Source organism: Corvus brachyrhynchos, unplaced genomic scaffold (genome assembly GCF_000691975.1).
Source record: "Corvus brachyrhynchos isolate BGI_N302 unplaced genomic scaffold, ASM69197v1 scaffold416, whole genome shotgun sequence".
Lineage (NCBI taxonomy): Eukaryota > Metazoa > Chordata > Aves > Passeriformes > Corvidae > Corvus > Corvus brachyrhynchos.
This window is the reverse complement of record NW_008238439.1, coordinates 2,053,681-2,075,075: the sequence shown is the minus strand read 5'-3', so window position 1 is coordinate 2,075,075 and position 21,395 is coordinate 2,053,681. Positions and strand designations below refer to the sequence as shown.

Sequence of the window (21,395 nt, the reverse complement as noted above, 5' to 3'; positions counted from 1 at the left end):
CGTGCCATCACCTCCCATGCTGAACCACAGCAGAGTGAGTGCAGGGCTTGTTTCACCTGTACTTTGCCTCTCCCTGTGAGGCTGCACGGGCCTCCTTGGGCCCCAGGAGTTCCTGCTCTGGAAGCATCTGCTGTCTCTCAAGAGGCCATGGGGGCCTTTTTCCCAGTAGGTAGTAATTTGGGCGTAAACTGAAGATGAGGACTTAAATTCTGCTGAAGAAAAGATCAGTTTAGATGTAAAAAGGCAGTGAATTGAGTCTCTTAAGGAGTGAGTTGTTAACTTGCTTCAGGCTGGCATAGCTATTATAGTCATCTTTGTACAGCTCCTGTACCACATTCTTGGTGTTTCACTACATCTGCACTTTGGGGCAGCTTTCTCTGAAGTTCTATTGTTTCTTTTTAGGAAATAAAAAGCTTCTTGATTGTAGAAAAGCCTGCATACCCTGGCAGTGTCTGTACATCTTGTTTGGAAAACTGGGAGCAATCAGAAAGTCTCTCAAAGGTGGTGGGTTTGGCAGTTGAGCATTTTCAAGTGTAAAACCTTGGCGTTGGTTCCTCAGTTTAATTTGGCTTTATGATTTTGACTTTCTGGTTTTCTTGCTTGAATAGTTTAATGGAGGTTAGCACTTAGATGAAATGCAGGGCCAGGGAAGAGAAAGATCTTTCTAAAGAAGAAAACTTTGTATTTTCTCTTAAAACTGCTGAACTTTGTCCTATCATATGGAGTGCACTTCCATCCATATTTTTCTTTGTAGTTTTTTAAGATTTACTGCTTGAATCATCCATTTCTGGTTTTAATGCTCTTTATATACATGGAAAGACATATGCCTGCTCATGGTGTGGGTGTACTGCTCTCCCAGCATTGCCTCCTGGCTTGCTGTGTATATAGCTACTTGCTTTTCTGGGATCAGGCAATTATGGCAAAGCTGGAATTTTCCATTCTACACTGTGAACATGGAGAGACTCATTGTCAAATGATCTATATTTTCCTCCAAGCCTTGGAAACCCTGCAGGGAACCTTGGAAACCTTCAGGAAATTACTTTTTACACTGCAAAGACAGCCCTTCATTATGAACTGATAATTAAAAAGCTAGGGTCTAATGTATACCATGGTTTGCTTTCAAATCATAATGTACATATAAACCCAGCAATTTTCAGGACTGACTTCTCCAAGCATCTGAGTAAGAAAAGTCAAGTTACAGGGGCTACATCTGAGATACGTCTAATAAAAAGGGAAAAAAGCAGCTGTTGGGGATGGACATAGCAAACTATTTTAAAGGAAAAACTAACCAAATGGAGATTTGTTGTGCCACAAACAGAAACATAAGCTGAGCTCTCGCTGATACCAGTTTTTTATTGTGGTATTTTATCCTTGGCCACTGTCTGCTGGTGAAGGTCAGTGTAGCAGCATTATCCCACTTAAGAGCAGTGGGGAGCTGATCATCTCCTATAAGTGGATTTGTCCCGGATTAGCAGTAGTTAGAAAAATCAGGATCCCACCAAGAGACTCATGCCAGGAGTAAAAAATTGCTGGTTTCAGTGTCTGAACTGTGCCTGAAGCTGAAAGCTTGTTTCAAAAAACCTAGGGAGAGAAAGAACAAGCCAAACCCTTTAGGAAAACTGGAAAACTATGTGAGTAGGTAACATTTTCACAAAGTATTGATACAGGTAGAGTGAGACTCAATCAGCCATTCTTAGTAATAGACAGTAATTTAAAAGATTTTGAATTCTGTAGAATTGCACAGATGTAACATGTGCAAACAAGCATCAACCTGAGCAGTGCTTCATTGCTGGCCTTCCCCAAACCTCCTCTATAAAAGTGTGTGGTGTTAGGGTGATAGGGAGATCGCTGCTGTGTTCCCTACAACCGTCTTGGGCGCAAGACCGCTCGGGTGCGGCAGTATAGCCACTAGCAAGCTTCTCCTTGCAGCCCCGCGCAGATGTTTAGCGCTGCGGACACACGCGCGCGCGCACACACACACATTTAAGCCAGATAGCTCAATATTACCGAGATAAGGAGCCAAGGAGGGCCCGCTGCATGGCGCGTTCCACAGACGACGTTTATTTCATCCTCCGCAGACGGAACCAGATGCGAGAGAGGACAAATCGCGTTCGTGATCAGGTTAACATAGTGTTACAGAACCAGTGATCTGAGGGCACGGGGGCGGTACACAGGCGGGACTAGGGAAAGGAACCAATGAGCAGAGGGAAGAGGCGGAGCGGGGGACCAGGTCAGGTATGCAACCACACAGGCTGCTGGGAGAGGTAGTTTTCTTCAATCAGGGTCTGGGGAGTGTATAAGGTTACATTTCATCCGCAAGGAATTGTGGGAGAAGATTTTCCTTTACTCACACAAAGGTGAGAGTGTGTCTCAAATATCTGAGTTTTTCCACCAGCAGGCCTTTGCTATTTCAGGGCTCTCTGGCCCCCCAGCTGCCCCAGCTGTTGGCTCAGTGACTCCAACACTCCTCTCTTTTCTTCCCTGTACTGTGAGTACTTATGGTGCAGCCTTACCTTCCAAGGTCCTTGCCAGCTGTCACTCGAACTGTACGCAGGAAAGGCCCTATGTAAGGAATGAGGGAAGACTTTTTGGATTTACCTCAGGGTTAGTCAGTTTTCTGTCATCTACCATTTCTCATTCAGATGTGAACAGCAGATGGTCTTACCTGTCTTCTCTTTCCACTTTGTCAGCATCTCCAAACACAAAGCAGTCCCTCTCTCATAACTTTTGGTAACTTGTCTCCAGCCAATACCATAACGGCTCCCCCTGCCTTGCTGAGAGGCAAGTGGGAGCATATTTTTGGAATAATTATGTTACCACATAAGTAGTGAAACAGGGAAATGTCCCGCTTCTGTTCTGAGCTGCATTTGCCATTGTTTGCTAGAGGAACAAAAACATAATTGAATACATTTTACAGCCACAAAAGAAATAAGAAATAGTACAGCCAATAAATTTCACACTGCAATACGATCAGCAAAGAGTAGCAACAGCATGAAGGATCTTCTTACTGTAAGAAAGTCTGGTTTTCCTTCATTAGCATGAATTTCTGAGTATGCTTTGGCCTCCCTGCGCACCACAAAAAGGACCAGCAAACTGTTCTGGCGGCCATGAGCCTGATCTCAATGATTTACCAGTACAAACCATCAGTATCTCCACTAAAATCTGTGGGGCCTAGTTGTGGGATTTTGTAGAGTTGACAAAGCTCCACTGACATTTATTGAACCACACTGCTTTGGCCTTGGTGACCCACCACCCTTCCACCCCAAAATCCCAGCTGATTTTTTTTCCTGAGTCCAGTAGAGTCCACATATAACTGGTGGGGAGAAAAATGTGACCCTTCTAAGAGCAAAATTTGTTGGAAATACTCTGAAGACATTGAAGAGCTCCCACTCTCTCTGCACTGACATTAATATCAACCCAGGGAATCCTCAGGGATCGTAAAGCCAGACCATAGCAGAGTTAGGTTCATACTTGCCTAGTGTCAGGGAATGATTTCAGGCAGCTTTATGAGATCTGATTCCCATGGCATGATTTTCAAAAGATCCTCAGACAGTTACACTGCCATTTCCTACTGCATTTCAAAGGGCTATTGAGCATGTGCAATAGACACTTCATTTCAATAAACCTTTGCTTCTGATTCATCAAAGGTATTTTATGGGCAAACTCTGTGTGCTGACCATCATTGCTAGCACCTATTTTTAATTGTAATGTTTAAAAAGCACATATTATAAAAAAATAAAGAACAGAATAAACTTGTGTCAGCATATCACAAATTAGATTTGGGCTTGTGTCTTGGGGTGACTTTATGATGTGTATCCCCTGTCGCTGCTCTATGCCCAGAAATTAACTTTGTGCCTTTCTCTTCCTTTAAACTGAGCCTGAGAGGGGGGAGAGAGAAAAAAACCTAGTGAACTTTTCAAAGCAGTTGTTCAAGAACACAGATGCATACTCCTCTGCATTCTGCTGTGGCTGCAGCAAGAGCGGAAGAAGCAGCCTTCTTGCTTTTCAGCCAGCTTTCGGCTCCTTTTCTCCGGAGGGAGACAGAGAGTTGAACTTTGTTTTCCTGGGACTTTGGTTTTTCCCCTTCTTCTCTTCTGGACTATTTCAACATCAGAACACATCGGCAGAATTTTCCGCCAAGGCCCCGGAGATGGGCCCACAACCCAGCTCCGAGGAGGAAGAGGAGGAGAGAGACCACATCTACAGAAGGACTCTGAAATCTTCCCAGGTTTCTCTCCACAGCAAGAGGTTTTATTACTTATCATTATTATCCTTTTCCCGTGTGTTTGTTAAATAAATAGGTTTTTTATCGCTTTCACTTTCTTCCAAGAAATTTTTTGTCCCCCAAACCTGGTGGGGGAGGGATGGTTGTAACCTGCCTTCTATCAGAGGATATTTTCCTCCGAATTTGTCCAAACTGGCACAGCTTGGTTGGTTTCTTTTCATTTTTTTGGTGCTATTTGGAGTTGGGTTCTTGCTAATAGGTTTTCTAAAATGAACACTATCATAAAACCTAAAAACTATCAGCCAAACCCTGCGACAAAGTCACAATACATCCTTCTGCTAGCACTGAAAATTCAGTTAGAACACTGATGGATGAAGGGTGTTGATGAAATTTATGCCACAATCTACTTCAAGAAATTGCTGACACAAAATGAAGCCTCTCTTTTGTCAGGATGGAAGGATGGATCAAGTGTTTAAATGCCAGGCTGATTGATGCCTTAGCAATCAAAACTGGTGGCCTTCTGTTGGGCTGTTTATGCTGCTCAGGTGGCTTCTGGCAGCTCAAGGGCTGGTTTTAGCATTTAGAATGATTATTCAGGACATGCATGACAATGAAGTTTCACTGGCAAAAATTAGAAGTTACTGGGAAGAGAACAAAGTTCTCTCTTTCAGACGTGGCTATTTTTCTGTTATTCTGTGCAGGATCAATTTGTGGGCTCATTTCTATGTTCTGTGCAATCTGTTTTTTTTTTCTCAGAACATATTAAAGGCTAAAAAGAGATTATGCCTTCTCTGATCATATCACCCAGGCATATAAGGTTCTTAGTGTACCTGGCAGGGTGTCCTGAATTAGTCACGTACAGAAAATGCTTCAAATCTTGGAAAACATAATGGGCTCCTACAAACAGTCCTTCCCTGCTCCCAACAGTAACTGTTCGTAAAGGTACATATCATTGGTGCTCGTGTATTAAACTCTAAATAAGATGACTGTACTGTCCCTTTGCTCTGTACCTTACTGCTGTTTAACATAAGCACTGAGGGAGAGAAGCCTGTGTAAAGGATATGTCAGGGTCTTCCTATTTAATGAAAGATAAAAATTTTCTGTAATCGTAGCTGTTACCACAACCCTCTAGCTTTCAACTTGATTAAAAAGATGGAACAGCAAAAAGAATTTGAAGACTGTTTCTCCTCTGGATTATTTCATATGGCCAGAGGGCACAGAAAGAGGCTTTTTCTGCAAAAGAGGCTGTGATTGCCTTATGGAGAGATGATTTGTGTCACAGACCTGTGTTTACAGCTGAAAACTGGATTTCTTCCACTGAAAGTTATGTGAATGGCTTTGCTAAAGCCCATTTTAAGATATCTGGACCCTGAATACTTGGCAAGACCTGGGACTTGGTGCTTAGTACCATCCATGCAGCTGAAGTTGGCACCACTCTGCTGATGTTGGCCTCTCCAGGGGGATGCACTGATTTATACTGGCTATAAAATAGCCTCAAAACACTGTTCCTTTGGAATCAAAAGATACTCACATATTGTAGTTGCCTTTGCCTGAGAATATTTTCAGATCAATGTATGCTTCAAAAAGTTTCCAGCTTTATTCTGTATTAGAACCACCTGAAAGGGGAATTTTCAAGTTAAATGCATGCCTGGTGTGCAAGCAACATGAGATGGTGCCAAAGATACTCACTTTGCAAGCTGACAACCACTCATTGTCTGCAGCATTTATTTGTCTCTATAATCAATGCATTTAATTAATCAGTTGCACACTGAGAAAGTGCAAGCTGGCTAATTGTTTTAATCATAAAGCAGTAGTATTAATTTTCACTTAAGGCGTCATTTGTGGAAAGTAAATTAAGATTGTTGAAATGAAAAATGCACAAGGATGAAAGAGCAGATGACATTTCTGCATGAGTTCTGGCCGGTGTTTTTGGAATTGGCTTGTGCCTCTCTCCAGGGTTTCTCCAAGTAAGCCTTTATATAAAATTAAAGTGTCCATGGGAAAATGGAAGTGAAATATTTTAATTTTGGATCAGTTTAACCTAATTTAAAATATTTGACATGCAGAATGTGCTGAATTAAAACAGCAGCAACAAAATCCCACTCTGGTGCATGGTGCACTTGAGAGAAGAGGGTCAGACACATGGTCCCCTGGAGGCAGTGAACACCATGTAATTTTAAAACCAAGTTCAACAAATTGAAGAAGAAAGCTTTCCTTTCCCCGAAAAGAAAGTAACACATTTTGCATTGAAAATGGCCCAAACAATTTTTTAAGATTTTTCCATTTGAAAGCCTTTGTTTTCTGTTTCTCAAAGAATAGTTATTGCTCATAGTGTTTAAGACCCTAACCAGTGTGGAAATCCCTGAATATCCATCAACATTTAAACCCAACAATTAAAATTAATGTTGTAGTTATTTTTGGTTACCAAGGTATCACCAGGGAAGTCTGAATTAGATGGTGCATGTGGAGAACACTATTCCCTCACAAAGCTTCATCAAATTTTGATGGGGTTTAGGGAGAGTTTTTTGGGCCCAGTGATGATTTTGGCAAAGAAGGTCACAAACCCACTCTTAACTCTGGACATGCAGCCGGTTTTAAAAGGAGAGTTTTGGCCAAGCCCTCTGGATAAGCCAGTCTTGCAAAGTGAAGGAGGGTAGGAGACCTGGGATTCACAAGTAGTGCCCCTTCTTTTGTGATATCAAAATGGCCTAAATACAGTAAATAAATCAACAGATGATCTCCAATACTTTAAACACCTCTCCTTCACTGTACCTGTAAATTAATTTGGTTAATTTGAAAATAATTCAATCTTTTCTATCCTGGCACTTCATCTTGGCATGGTGGTTTGCTTTGCATTATTTGATTTTAGTTGTATGCATTTATGTTCTCCATATTAGTATTTTACTTCTTGGTAGCTACATAGGTGGTTAAGATATTTTTAGACACCTGCCTTATTTCAGATTGCTTTAAGTATAATGTTCGTCATTTCTGTTTCATTCCCAATAAAAGCAATACGCATAATGAACATCTCTTACTGGGGAACAGAATAGCAGTGCACAATGTCTAATAAAATGCTGGCCACATTGAAGTCACTGGTAGTTTTTGTATTAAAATCAGCAATTTGACAGATCATATGAATAGCAGGTTTTTAATGTTTGTTCTACTATGCAACGCCTTTTTTTTTAAGCATTACAGTAAGAGGCATAGACTTCAACAGAGCAAATAATGATACTAAGGGCTGTGGAAACATGACTGACTGGGATAACGTTTTGCTGTGGAACAGGAGCTTGTATATGATGAAATTTTGGCTACTTCAAGTGCTGTATAGCTGTTGTTTGGTGAAACTTAAATGGATATGGTAGTGGATACCTCAGTCACATGTTCCCTCTGCTGTCCTTACTTGTAAGCGTTGATGTAGATTGGGGATTGTTGGAAATGCTTTTCAGGCAAATTGTGTTCTGAATTTTGTTAAATGAGGTGACTCTCTCTTTAAATATGTACAAAGGTGAGCACGAGGATTGTGCTGTGTTCAAGGACTTCATAATTTCAATGCCACCATGTTTTTTAGAATTCCTTCTTGTGAGAAACTAAATCACTTTAATTCAGTGGCACTTAACTCATTTGCAGGATTAGTCAACCGTGATACCATGTCTGACAGATGTAGTTGTGAATCTTTCTGTCAGTCATCTCATGTTGTGTAGGACACTTCTTAAATTTAAACATCCAGTAAATTACTGTGAAAATATTAGCTATGATCAAATATGCTAATCTTTAACAGAAGAACCTGGAATGATCATGTACTTAAATACTTGAAAAATTTAGTATGTGTGGATTTACATGAGCACATTCTGAAGATTCCACATTCTCTCTCTGTAATTTTGGATTTAGCTGATTCCACACAGAATAAGGAAGGCAAATTTTTTAATTAATGCCAAAGCATATAATTTGGTGCATTAAAATCCGTGAGAGCCCAGCATGTCTTGACAGGTATTAGTCACATTGTTAATTCTCCCCCGGGATGCTCACAAACTGTGCTAATGAGGTCAGCATGCAACTGGAATAAAACACAATAGGTCTTCAAGACCTTTTAATCTAAGGCTTGTAAATCAACTTGTGTTTGCTTTTTGTGACAGAAGACATGTAGGTAATAGTTTGCATTACGTTTTTTGAGTCTCTTCTCTGACATCTTCACCTCCTCTTGCTTCACCTACAATGTCACTTTTATGTGTTCATTCGTCTTCCATATTCATGCAATTTAGGTGAAACACCAGCTGTGTGGTTGTGTTCCGGTTTGGCCAAATTTGGAAATACATCCTCTGAGAGAAGGCAGGTCACCACCCCTCCCGCACCAGGTTCGAGGAAAATAAATTTTCCTCAAGGAAAGTGAAAGAGATAAAAGCTGTTTATTTAACAAACACGCGGGGAAAGGATAATAATGCTAAATAATAAAATCTCTCGCTGTGGAGAAAAAACCTGGGAAAGTGTTAGAGTCCTCCCTTTGGTATCCTCAGAGCTGGGGCTTGGCCCAGGGCCAGGCCCTCTGTGCCCGGTGGAAAGTCCTCCCGATGTGCTCTGATGTTAAAGCAATCAAGCAGTCCAGTAGAAAAGGGAGAAAAATCCGAAATTCCAGAGAAGGAAAAATTCAACTCTCAGTCTCTCTCCGGAGAACAAAGCAGCTGAACCACTGGCCAAAAAAACTGTCCTCGGGAAACAGCAAGCTGGGTGCTTCCTCCCTCCCCTGACGCAGCTGGAAACAAATTGCTATCTGTGTGTGATCTTGAACAAGCTGCAAACTGCTTTGAAAAAGTTTTGCTCAGTTTTTTCCTTCCCCCTCTCAGGCTCAGTTTAGAGGCATAGAAAGGCACAGGAATTAATTTCTGGGCATAGGCAGCAATATGGGATACACATCATAAGGTCATCCCAAGACAGGTTGTTAACAGTTCTTTTGTCAGCTGAGAAGCCTTTCATGAAAAGGAAAATACCCAACCAGTTTTCTGTCTTGTCTGCTTTCACTTTCAGATCCTCTGCATCACCAGACTTGCTTTGCCTGTCCTCCCCTCTCCATAACCCACATGGACCAGGTCTCTCTGTTGTAGGTCACCCCCCAAACCACCTAAGTCACTTTGATTTCCCTTTTTGCAAAGCCACAGTTTGGCTGTTTGGTAACAATAGATTGGTGTAGCCTCAAGAAGTGGTTATCTTTAACAACTTGCCATGTTTGTTTTCTGAGTGCCATTGCAACCACAAGTCCAGTATTCCTGCCCTTTGCTGTGAGCATTGCTGATAACTGGTCAGTTTTTATGGACTTCTCAATGTGGATGCCAATGCCTGCTGATCATGTGCTGCAGCAGGGAAAGGTTGGCTCTCCTGGCATAAGTGACCACTCCTTGCCAGACCATGTCATGCTGAATGGCTGGACTTGAAGGACTGCTGAGTTTGTATTGCAGGCTCTGAGCTATAGATTTTCTTACACTGATGGAAAAAAATTCTCCCTTATCCCCCACATGCTGCTTAAGAGACCTTGATGCTGGGTGTGATCTGGATCTTGCTATGTTTTGATGAGAAGAGCCCATGGCAGATTTTGCTGGATATTGGCCTCATTGGCAGGAGCAAGATGATTTAGCTCCCCTTCCCTTCCTGCTTATCCCTCCAAGAGGGTCTAAGTGCTGGCTGCCATCAAAACATTGCAAACACAACCTTTACTGCAGCTCAGTGCCCAGCAAGCACATATTTGATGCACTGACAGACTTGTCAACTGTTTCTTACAGTGACATAACTAAGAATAATGGACTTGGACCTCATTTCTCTGCTGCCAACTTTATACCTCTCTTACTCTCTCAGCTTCAGTAGGTCATACTAATGCATAATCAAAGTATCTGAAGGGGAAAACGTTCCATGTATTGAAAAGGGAATGTGGGCCAGGTTTTTAATAAAATGGAACACTAAACCTAAATGAAAAGTGTGTTCAGAGTATTTTTTGGTAGAAGTCACTGCACAATTTGTATATCCTATTATAAAAAGCAATCCACGGGCTCATATCTCTCTCACAACTTATATGCCATTTTTTTTCCTTTTATTTTCCCCCTGAATTAAAGAAACCAAGGAGTTCTCTCCGTAATCCAAAGCTTTACATTTTCTACTTGTCCTGAAAATCTTTAACAGCAACTAGTTGCTTAATTTATTTTTATTTTACTCATTTCATTGCCTTAGCCATATGACTCCCTATGAACATACCTCCTTGGTATGTTGTAGGTACAGCTTAAAGATTCTTGTGCACCCCCTCTGAAAATTAAGGAATGTTTGGCTGAGCACAAATAGGTTTCAGTGTTCTGTAGGTTAACTTGCATTTGCCTTAAGATCTCTGGCTATGAGCAATTAACAACTGGTGATGTGCTTTAGGTTTTCTCCCCATCAACCTGAAAATTGTGGAGCAGGCTAGGAATGCCAAGAGGTGAATCATGAAGCAGTGTCTTTATTATGAACAGAAGTTCATTTGCCTGCTTCTTTTTAGTAAAGTCTCATGCCTCCCTCAATTTCTTACTCTTTTTTCCTATGTCAGGTAAAGATTCAGGGGAGAAGAAGTGGAGGGTATTTAAATAAGCTGGTTTTCTTTTTAAAAATTGGTTTGAAAAAAGAATACCTCTTAAAAATTCTGCCCAACCTAACATGTTCTTTGAGTCTTTTTGACTCCCATTTTTTTGGTCCTGTTTGACCATACACCTCTGAGCTAAGCATTAACAAACAGCCACAGGGTTAGATGGCATTTAGCTGGATGCACTTGGACTTCCATGTTGTTCACTGGGAAAACACCTGACAATCTTGGTACCTAAGAATTAATTTCTGATTTCTTTCCAATTCTTTGGAACTGGGAAATACCTGTGCTTAGATCTACCTGGGTGGTATACAGCACTGCTGTACTGCCCGTGTACTTTACCCTGTGTGAAATAAAAGTGTGTTTACTGCACCTTTTTTTTTTAAAGATGCTCGCATGCTGAAGAGCACCAGCCAGCAGTGTAACTAATGTTGGTTTTTTCATTTTGTCTGCAGGGGAAATAGGAAGGCCATTACTGAGGAAAAAGTAAAATAAGTGATTGTGTGACATTGTAGTGCTAAGTGATATGTAGAGAGGATCATCAGTTAGTTGACAAAGAGATCTGTTTAATATAGAACGAGAATACTATGTGATATGACCTCAGCAAAGCTATTTTTCTTCATAACTGTAACTATAAAAATAACACTACCTTAATGAAGATAAATGCAAATGTTAAAGTGAGACTCCATGTGTTTTTCAACTGCATTTTTGTTTGTTTTTAAACATAAGCAGTGAAGAACTTTCAACTTTGCAAACTAAGTTGTTAGATAAGAGGTAGGGGACAGCCAACCTGTCTTCCTATAAACTCTGAAGCTAGATTATTAGAATTCTTACTTCTTGTTATCTTAACTATTTTAACTGTTGAAAATTAAGCAGTAGTCACTTGTGGTTTGCCATCAGTTTATCTTCTTTTGACTGTAATTCCACTCATTTTTCCTTTGACCTATACCCAGATTCTTGGTGATTGTTGAGGAAATTGAAGTTTTTCAGTAATAACTACAAAATGAAATCACTATTGTGATGAGTTCTTTACTTGCTCATTCTGTGGCCAAATAGAGCCTGTACTGAATACCTGGAACTAGAGTACCAGGAGGGCTTACAGGCACCTCAAGTACTATTCTGGACCCAGGACACAACTCCATCAATTTCAAATGATGTTCTGATTTATTATTCTGTGGCTGTTTTGAAAAGAAGAACAGCAGAGAAGTGTGCTGCTGTCTTATTTATTATTCAAGATCTGGCTGGTGTTGTCTGGCTCAGTATTTTTACTTTTGTGATGTACCTGTAAGAACTGGGTAAAAGGCTGCTGTTTCTGGAGAGACATGGTAGATTTCACCAGTTGTGAATTTGCTCGTTAAAGTTAATATTTTTTAACAAAACCCATTACTTTGTGGATATATTCTTGGTGTTTACAAGGTCTTCAATACAGCTCTGAATTTTCTGGATAGAGATATAGGACATGTATGTTAGTTCCTGTAGAGGCAGAGGTATTTAAAAAGTTACAGGGTTTTTTTAATTTCCATTAAAAAACCCCATAAATGAAACCAAAATAAAAATGTGCTTCTCGTGGCAGAGAGGAGAGGGCTTATTGTATAATGGCTGACTTAGCAGCAGTGCCTCTGTTTCTTGTTAATGATCTTGAAGCCTTGCCGCAACTCTCCTAGGTTAAATATGTTACCTCCTTTTTCGCCTTCTGGTGAACATATTCCATTTATTTAAGCCTGTGCATGCAAAACTGAATTTCATTTTGCCACCACGTGACGTTGAGTGTTATTTTAGTACAGTTTCCCTGAGACATTATATGTTGTAATTTGAGTTCAGGGGTTTGCTTTCTCTTTGGATCAGTAAAGAAATAAAACAAACAAAAGCTATCTTTCTGCCTCAGATCTAGTCCAGGACATTAATGTCATGAATAGAATCACCCTGTGACCAGTGGGATGTGTCTTTAATTTTCTCCTGGACTAGCATGTGAGCATAGGCATATTTCTTGACTTACAGAGAAAAAGAGAAGTATATGTTAATTGCACTGCAGGGGCTGGTGAAGTAATACAAAAATTTATGGGCTTGCTGCATTATTCAAGGTACATAATTTTATTACAGTGCTGAACAACGCATGGTGACAGCTGATTTATTGTTAGTGTCATATTTTGCATAATGAATTTTTCCCACAGATGATTTTACTGCATGTGTTTTAAAAGGTACAAGGCAATTCTTTGGGAAATTCTAGTCTAAGCTTATTTTTAAGGAAATCAGAATTTTGTACAGAGGCGAAAGTAATCTATTTGTGTCAAGGTATACAAGCCATTGCTTAATAAATGACTGAAAGGGTCTCATCCTGGGATCTGATACTCTTCTGTTAGTATTTTATTTGGCATAGAGGCTAGAAAGCAAAAATAGAGATATGCCTTAAAAAGCAATACCATTCCTCTCTGTAGTAGCATTTTTATTATATAATAGATGTTATTTATAAGTAATTGTGTATAGATAGTGACTGATAATCATCAAATCAATCTGCAGCAATGAGCTGGTTTTGATTGAACATGAGGGATTAGATTCACCTCATTGTAACACCCAGTGCCAATGATTGGTCTAAGGCCAGACCAGTGTCTGAGGTTGGTGGCTCAAGTTCTCCCTGAAGTTAAAAAACAGGCAGCTACCTTAGATATTGAAAACCAAATGTTAAACACTTCAAGTCTAAGAGAAGGAACTGCCAGTAGACTAGTTTGGCAATGAATCTGGGCACTGAATCACCTGAGTGGAAAAGCAAAGTGTTCTCATTTGAGTGTGCTACTGTGGATCCTCATCTGCACTGGTTTTGATTGGAACCTCCCAGGTTCCTATGCTGATTTATTCTCCATGTTAGCAATAAATGCCCTCTTGCTGCCTGCTGGGGACTCCAGCCTGTGGAGAACAATGGCAAACCACAAATTTTAATATTCACTTCGCAAAACACAAAATGAAATATTTAAGGTATCCACTGAAGCAGTTTCCTTTGTGGTGCAATGTTGGAACTGATTTAATTTCTCACTTAAGCTAAAAAAAAAAAGTCAACAAAAGTTGAGGCTTAGATATTTATGGATTTGATCTTTAAATTAGAAACTTGAAGCAGTCCATTTGTATTTGTCTCTGTTTCATTATCCATTTCACTGCTTCCATAGTGTGGGTGAAATACTCCTTCACAATGCTGAAACTCACTGTCTTTTCTCAAAGACCCTAATGAAGATAACTTGTTCAGTTAGACGTTGTTTTCTTTCCAAGAATTCTTCTTAATTTTGCCCTTTGTGGATGGTTCCCACTCCATTAGATATCTTTTTCCTTTGAGTGCAGTGATCCAAAATGAAGCAAATGAGAGCTACAGGATGTGGCTGCACAACTTGGTTTGTAGCCTGCCAAAAGGCATCTTTCCATAAGCTGGGTTACCTGGCGCATACAGCAAGGCTGCAGTCTCCTGTAGGGTGTCTCAATCATTCAGGCTGTAATCCTTTTGTCTGTTACTACTATGAACAGGAGTGGTACATCAGCACAGCTAGAAGGGCTTTTCACCTGTAATTTTTGCTCAAGGAAATTCTGGAGTCAAGAGTGGATGATAGCAAGTACAAGGTGCTTGCATATTTGATGATGTTCTGGAAAGTCAGGCTCACCAGACCCCCTTTGAGCTTAGGGTATGTAAGTGGGACTGCATTTCTTCCAGATGGGAAAATAAAACAGTTGACACATGACTGAGTTTAAATTCTCCTTTGTGCAATATTTTTAGAGTGGAAGCAGAAGTTCTGAGTGAATATGAAGCTGACAATATGTCTGTGTGGTATCTACATGACAGTGAATTTTGTAACTCATTACACGTTCTGTGGAAGCACTTCTTGCTTTCTGCTGCATCTAAGTTTCCCACCCAGTAATTTCAATTTCTTGAATTATGAGAAGTAGTAAAAAATAACTCCTTGTCCACCTTCTCTGTACTACTCATGATTTATAGACAACTGTCAATTTCCCCGTTTTTCGCTGGCTGAAAAGTGATGTTCTGTTTACTCTTAGCTCATGCAAACCTATGCCATTCAAAGTGATGTATAAGCAATTGTGGTAATTAAAAGAAGCAAATTAATCAGACACCTTGGCACAAAGAAGCACTGAGAATTTTTGGCTATAGCTGACATGATTGGAAGGCATCTTCAGGCTGAAAATCAGGGCTTTAGTGTGGAGATACAGAGAGATCCATAATCAAAAAGGGATTAATCTCTGAGCTGGAGGATATCATCAAGCCATTTGAGAGCCATTCTTAAGATCTCTGTTTCATTCAAATGCTGCAAAATATTTACTGTCTGTGCTGAATATAAGCAACCAGGCTTTATGAAATGACCACTCAAAAAACGCCACTGTACAATAACTTGAAAGATACTTATTTTTACCCTCCAAGTATCAAGCACAATGTTGTCCTCATTTCATTCTGGAACAAGTTTTTGGGAGTTAAAGGGTTTGAATCCAAAACCCAGGGACTTGGGTGCTACCAATGGACTGTCTATTCCTGTATCCCAGGAACTGAAAATCAGATGAAGGGGAATGTTTTTAGGAGTGAAGCTATTCATGCGCAAGTCTCAAATTATCTTCAATAGCATGCTCAGCCAAATCTTAAAATGAATACAAGTACACATTAATTAAGAATTAACATAATTTTGTTTCTTGAGTATGGTGATTATTAAAACATAAACTCAACAAACATACACTTGAGAGGAAGTTGCTAAATATTTTTAAAAGCCTAATTTTCAGTCACCCTTTATTTTTTCATTAAGAGAGAATAAAGAAGAGGGCACTTGACTTTCTGAAACTTCCCATTTGCTTCAGATCAAAAAGTTGCTGAGTGTCCTTAACTGCTGATAAGACAAATCAGGAGTGATGTAGATTTATATAGAAAGCAGAGACATGGGATGACATTTTGAAAAGTGCCTGAAAGCCACATTTGTGAAGCTGTTCAGCCAACTAAAGGAATGAGAAAATATGCAAAGAGATTTTCAGGCATATGTGCTGGCCATTAATGCAGTTTTCACCGTTGAATTTTGAAAAAATTTCATTTTTAGGCATTGAAATGCTTTTAAAAATCTGACTGTTGTAGTACAGTAAATGAGGTTTGCAAAAATACTTCTTTTGTGGAAGACCCATGTGTCTTGTCACTTCCACCACTGTTTGGAAAATAGGATTTAAACTTTGCTTTGCTGTACCAAGTAGTTTAATACCTGAATACTCTTCTAAGTGTTGATGAACAGTCCCTCAGTAGTGACCTGAGCTCTCACACCACCTCACAGTTAACCACACTGGAAATATCAGTAGTCTGCAGGAGGCTTTGCATGCCAGAAAACATTGTTCCCCAGGCTTGCTGGTGTGGAAAATGGGAAATGGCACAGCACAATAGGGACAGGCTTCTGTCCAGGTACATCTCACAGAATGAAGAAGGCAAAGTTTGCTATTGATTCTCAGCTTCTCACTCAATTTGTGTTTCATTTTGCCCTGCATGTCTGTTCTTCAGCTGATTTTCTGTGTTCCCTGTGTTTTGCAGAATGCCAAAGCCAGCTACGACTTCAGCAGTAATGATCCCTACCCCTATCCCCGCTATACAGATGACTGGTTTAACAGGTAAATGGATTTTGGGCAACCTGCCCTTCACTTTGGTTTGTGTAAGAAATTCTGCATCTTTGTGAAATGTCTGTTTTCTGCTAAATTCAATGGTCGCAGAACAGACACTGCAGTCTCACTACTGCTTGAAAATTAGAGATTACTTACAGCTTCATTTTTTTAGGTTTGTAGTTTATAAATGAAGTTGCTGCTCCAGAAAAGTGTATTTTCAGATTGTTTGAATAGGTGATAGCTACATACCTTTTTGTCAGCTGTCCTAGGACAGTTCAGTAATCCAAACCTGTATAAACTGGCTCCCCATCTGCTAGCTAAATTTAAAGGGAGTAAGCTGGAGAGAGGAAAGACTTTGGGGGAAAAAGTCTTTTCATCCTAATGTAGCCTAAGAAGCCAGAAAAGCAGCATGGTGTAGAATGACCAGTTTAAAAACAATTAGATCGTATGTTAAGTTCTGAATCACCTTGATTTAAGGGCAGTGTGCATGGGTAGCGTTTTTCTAGCTGCTGGAGAAGTTAAAGTCCACATACAGTGGAAGCTGTTCTGTTATGTTTATAAATTTGGAATCAACAGTTCAGCTGTGCTTGCTGTGTTAGTTCTCCTGAACACATAGTGATTGCCCAAGACCCATTCCTTCTTCAGTATGTTCTGAACTTAGCTCTCCACTTAACCAGTTTTCACTAGACGAAGGACTGGTTCTCAAGGTATGGTATAAATAAGGATGGCCCAAAAGAAAAGGCTTAAGATTTTAGGAAGTGTGACTTTTAGTTTCCCTAAACTCATTGGCTTCTTTTTTACATGGAATGGAAACATGTTTCAACAGTTATTTACAAAATGTGTCCTGGGTTCTGTAGCTGTCCCATGGCAGGCTCTAGCTGCTTTCAGGATATTTTCAGTGAAATTTCCAAATATCCCTTAGACAAAAGTTGCCAGTAGTGCTGAAGATTTGAAAGCTTTTTAGAGATTTCAGGGCTCAGACTGAGTGTTTATCAAAAAATATTTCAGGGCTGTTTGATGTGGTTTTCATCTCTAATTTAGGATGACTGGATGGTCTCCAAGTTTTGGATGGGGTTTTTTGTTTTTATTTCTAAAGAAATCAATTGTAGTTCTGTCAGAGTGACACAACAAAGAAGCAGCTGTGCTTCTACCTCAGATATGGACCTCCTAGAATGGATTAAACAGAGTTAGGAGCTGTGATGTTCTTCTTTGTAGTCCTGCAGTTTTTCAGCCAAAGCAAGGTCTTGATGAGATTTCTGCTTCATTTTGGGAAAGGACATCTGACACTTTTAAAGTAGTATGATTCCAATTAGTGAATGGGAAGTCAGAGAAAGACTAGGGCTCTAATTTGTGAAGGTCTGCTGCCTTTCTTGCCTTATTTATGCAGAGGATCTTTTTAGGAGAAAGATACCACTTAGCTCTGGAGAGGAAGAAAATTAAATTTAGCTTTAGTGTGTAATGGTAGCTCTTGTTGTTTTCAGTGTGAAACTTCATAAAATTAAGTGTGTTCTGCCAAGTCCCATTAACACTGATTCTGCTGCTATCAAGTATTTTATAGTGGGGCCCAGTCTGCCATCCTTACCTGTTCTGCAAGGTAAACTCTCCCTGGATGGAGAGTTACCTCCCAAAGTCTCTTCAAATACACCTCAAGCATTCCAGATGTGGTATGGGTTATCGTCTCTGCTCCCAGGTGCCCCTGGCTAACTTCAAGCACTCAAGTGAAGAATTGAGGGTGAGCAGCACTATTGTCTGCGACCCGATCTGTAATAATTGAGAAAAACATGATTCAGGTTTTCAGAGAACTGCAACACTTTCTTCTGTTTCTTGGGGGAATGGGGAGTTCAGGTCAGCAACAGGAGGAGGAAAACAACAGAGAAATTGCTTTGCAGATTTCCTTTATTATTCTTTCTTTTCAGAAAAAAATTAAAATTGATACTTAGGACGTATAACATTGCTTGTCAATAAACCTTAGCCATGATGGGATGCCCCATCCCTGGAAGAGTTCAGGGCCAGGCTGGATGGGGCTCCTAAGCAGCCTGATCTAGTGAGTGGTATCCTTGCCCATGGCAGAGAGATTGGAGCTAGATGATCTTTAAGGTCCGTTGCAACCCAAACCACTCTATGATACTATGAACCATGAGATTTCTTTTGCAAGACAGGGAGCAGCACATTCAGTGGAGCATCCCTTTCCTGCCTTCACAATATAAGAAGGCTTTAAGATGCAAGATTCTTAGTTTTATGCAGGTTAAGATACAAACCAGCACACCATATCCAGCTGTCCAGGAGTAGCTGTGACTGTTTTTCTCTGTGTATTTCTTTGCTATTCTGTTAATTGAGCTGACATACTCCTATGTAAGCTCTTGCCATGGCTTCTGACTCCTTAATTACTGTTACTGGTACGTAACAACTGTCTGCCTCTGACAGTCCATCTGTCCCTATGTGTAGCTGCACAGGTGCATCTGGATAGGGCATGATTACATGGAAAATCTATTGAGAGAAACCTGAAATAAAGGCTCCATTTTGCACAGCCAGTCATGTATCTCCCACTGAATTTTATGCATGCAGAAGGATCACACTCAAAATAGGATAGCGTAATACCCTTTTTTTCCATAAAGAATACATTTCTATGTGAGTAATTCAAGTGATTTGTGGAACAAGAAGCAGAGGACTGATCACCAAGGGGCTTTTGTGAGCTGCCAGCTGCATGTGCAAAGTGTTCATTAGACTTTAAGAATAAATAGGAAAGGTTTTTGCATGGAGTATTTCATTAATCACAGCTGCTCTGCAGATCCCCCTTCCATTTCATTCTTTTTAAGACTGCTGGAATCACTTTGGCCTTTCCATCTAACAGCCACTGGCCTACAAAACCATGCAGGGTGGTTTTTGGAAGGGGAGAGTGGTGCCTCAGGCAGGAAATTGCTTTCAGGCAGTTCAGCTTCTGCTATGGGCAGAGGCCCATAGATGGCTTGGCAGCCAAGGAGTTTATTCTCATATTTACTGTACTCACTGTTTGACTGTGTTCAGGTCCACAGCTTGGGAACCCAGCAGGAGAGGGTACACTTCGTGCAACGTTGAACAGAACTGTGTTGGAGCATGAGGAGGAGTGGGAGCAGTGCAGGAACCTGAATGAAGCCCTGTGTCCAGAACTAGAGGCAGCCCCACAGAAATCAGTGGTTTTTAAGAACCACTTTGGGGACTGACTGTGATTTTGAACACCCTCTCCTTCTGAACCACATTCAGCCAAGGCATGTATCACGTTCTGCAGTGAGGAAGTAGCCACAGGAATCAGTGGTTGCTTGGCCTCCTACAGCTCTCTGATTTCATGTTGTGAGCATGCAGAAAGCACAACTTGGGCTCTCCACCTTAGAGCACTGAGATTACAAATTTCTGCCCCGATCTAAATAACCAGTAATTATTTCCACGCCTGTGGCCTTTGTATTCTGTTTGTTCTCTCATTCAGCTAATGAGTTAGCAGGGCAAAATTTATTTGCTATCTTGGAAACCTATATTCTTCAGACATAAGAATGTCTTTTACTAATTATGGATCCAAACCAAAGTAGGGGAATCCTTTCCCTTCTGTGAACACTCAAATACTCAGAAGCTGACAATGTCATATGAGCAAACAGGGGATTGCACTTGCCCCACAAAAGTGTCCATCTGAGGTCTGCATGTTTAATTGCTGCCTAATGCAAGCGGCTAAAGTGGTCAACAAAGGCAGATGGTCCCAGCTATTGAGACTGCAGCACTGCATAGCACTCCCCTGCAAACAGCTGAAGATAGGATGGATGGGTCCTGTTCTTTGCTGTCTGCAGAAGCATTTCAAAGCAGATGAAAAGGACCCTCAATAAAAATCTGTGCCACCTCAGACACTTTCAAAAACATGTCAATAGAGAGGCAGGCACAGTACCATTGGTAGTGGATTTTAGAAACAGAATTGTTTTCAAAGACAAAGGAGAGTGAATTTTTCATAGCTAGTATAGATTTTTTTTAAAATACAGTATGCAAAACTGTTTTTTAACTAAATCCACTTCTCCCACCTTACTTTTTCATGCATGTTTGTGTAAAATGTTTTCACTTACATAAAGTTTATGGAAGACTTGCTCTACTTGCTAATATATGGTTGGCCTTTGAAGTAGCTTGTTCACAGACGAAAATACTTTTAATTGTATTCTGTCCCCTTGTTTTAAATATTGAAATAGGGAAGAGGCGAACACTGTAGAGAAAGGCTGTGATTTGTGCCTGTGACATGAGCCACTTCATAGAAACCACAAAGGGTTTATCAGTAGTACATGAACAGCAAATAGGTCTGAGTTGGAAAAGTCTGCTATTTACCATTAATCATTCAACCAAATGCATTTCCACTAACTGATAAATGATTTTTTTTTTCTCTCTAGTCAGCAGCACAATATTGAAACTCTGAGCTGATGGAATAGGCCTGTTTGCACTCTCCATTGTATGGGCCACTGCTCTGGAGAGGCCAGGACAGGGAGAGGACCTTCTGGTAAAACTTCTTTGTCAGGAAGGTTGTAATACAGTTTTTCTCACCGTAATCTGGCAGCATCACTGATTTTTTGCACCCCAGCATTAGTCAAGCCAATTTTGAACAAAGCCATTTATTCTTCTCTGTGGCTCGTAGTTGGCCCATAGGTGACTAGGTAATGAATGCCTAGCACTGATAGCACCTAGCAATGAATGTTGTATTTCTGTTACACTTCCTTGAGCAAGAACATGAGGGAAAATCTGTTTGATTGTTGCTAGCAATTTCTGTAGAAGCTGAATAAGAAATCTGTATTGCTGTCCTCTCTGCCCCCTTTGTAAAAGGAAGTGGATAAGATCTTCAGTCATCTTCCTTTATGGAGCTGCCTTTAAAAATATATACTCCCAAGTAGAGCAGGAAAATGTATGTGTTGCTTCTTACCTTTTTATTAATGTTACACTGATCTTCGCCAGACGCCCGTAAAGGGA

At 40.4% G+C, this 21,395-nt stretch overlaps 1 protein-coding gene and 1 long non-coding RNA gene across 6 annotated transcripts in view; one reads left to right on the top strand and one right to left on the bottom strand.

Moving 5' to 3' along the window:
* The window catches only part of PCSK2 (proprotein convertase subtilisin/kexin type 2), a 111,288-nt gene that overhangs the window by 58,290 nt on the left and 31,603 nt on the right, over positions 1-21,395 (top strand). For all 5 annotated transcript variants that reach the window (XM_017736540.1, XM_017736539.1, XM_017736537.1 and 2 more), the window contains one exon: positions 16,363-16,439. In XM_017736540.1, coding sequence (XP_017592029.1) covers positions 16,363-16,439 — 77 coding nt within the window. The remainder of the gene's footprint in view (positions 1-16,362; positions 16,440-21,395) is intronic.
* LOC108447216 lies at positions 1,334-2,115 on the bottom strand. Its single transcript, XR_001862643.1, has 2 exons — positions 2,008-2,115; positions 1,334-1,581 (listed from the first exon to the last, which is right to left on the bottom strand). It is a non-coding gene; the product is annotated as an uncharacterized LOC108447216 (long non-coding RNA).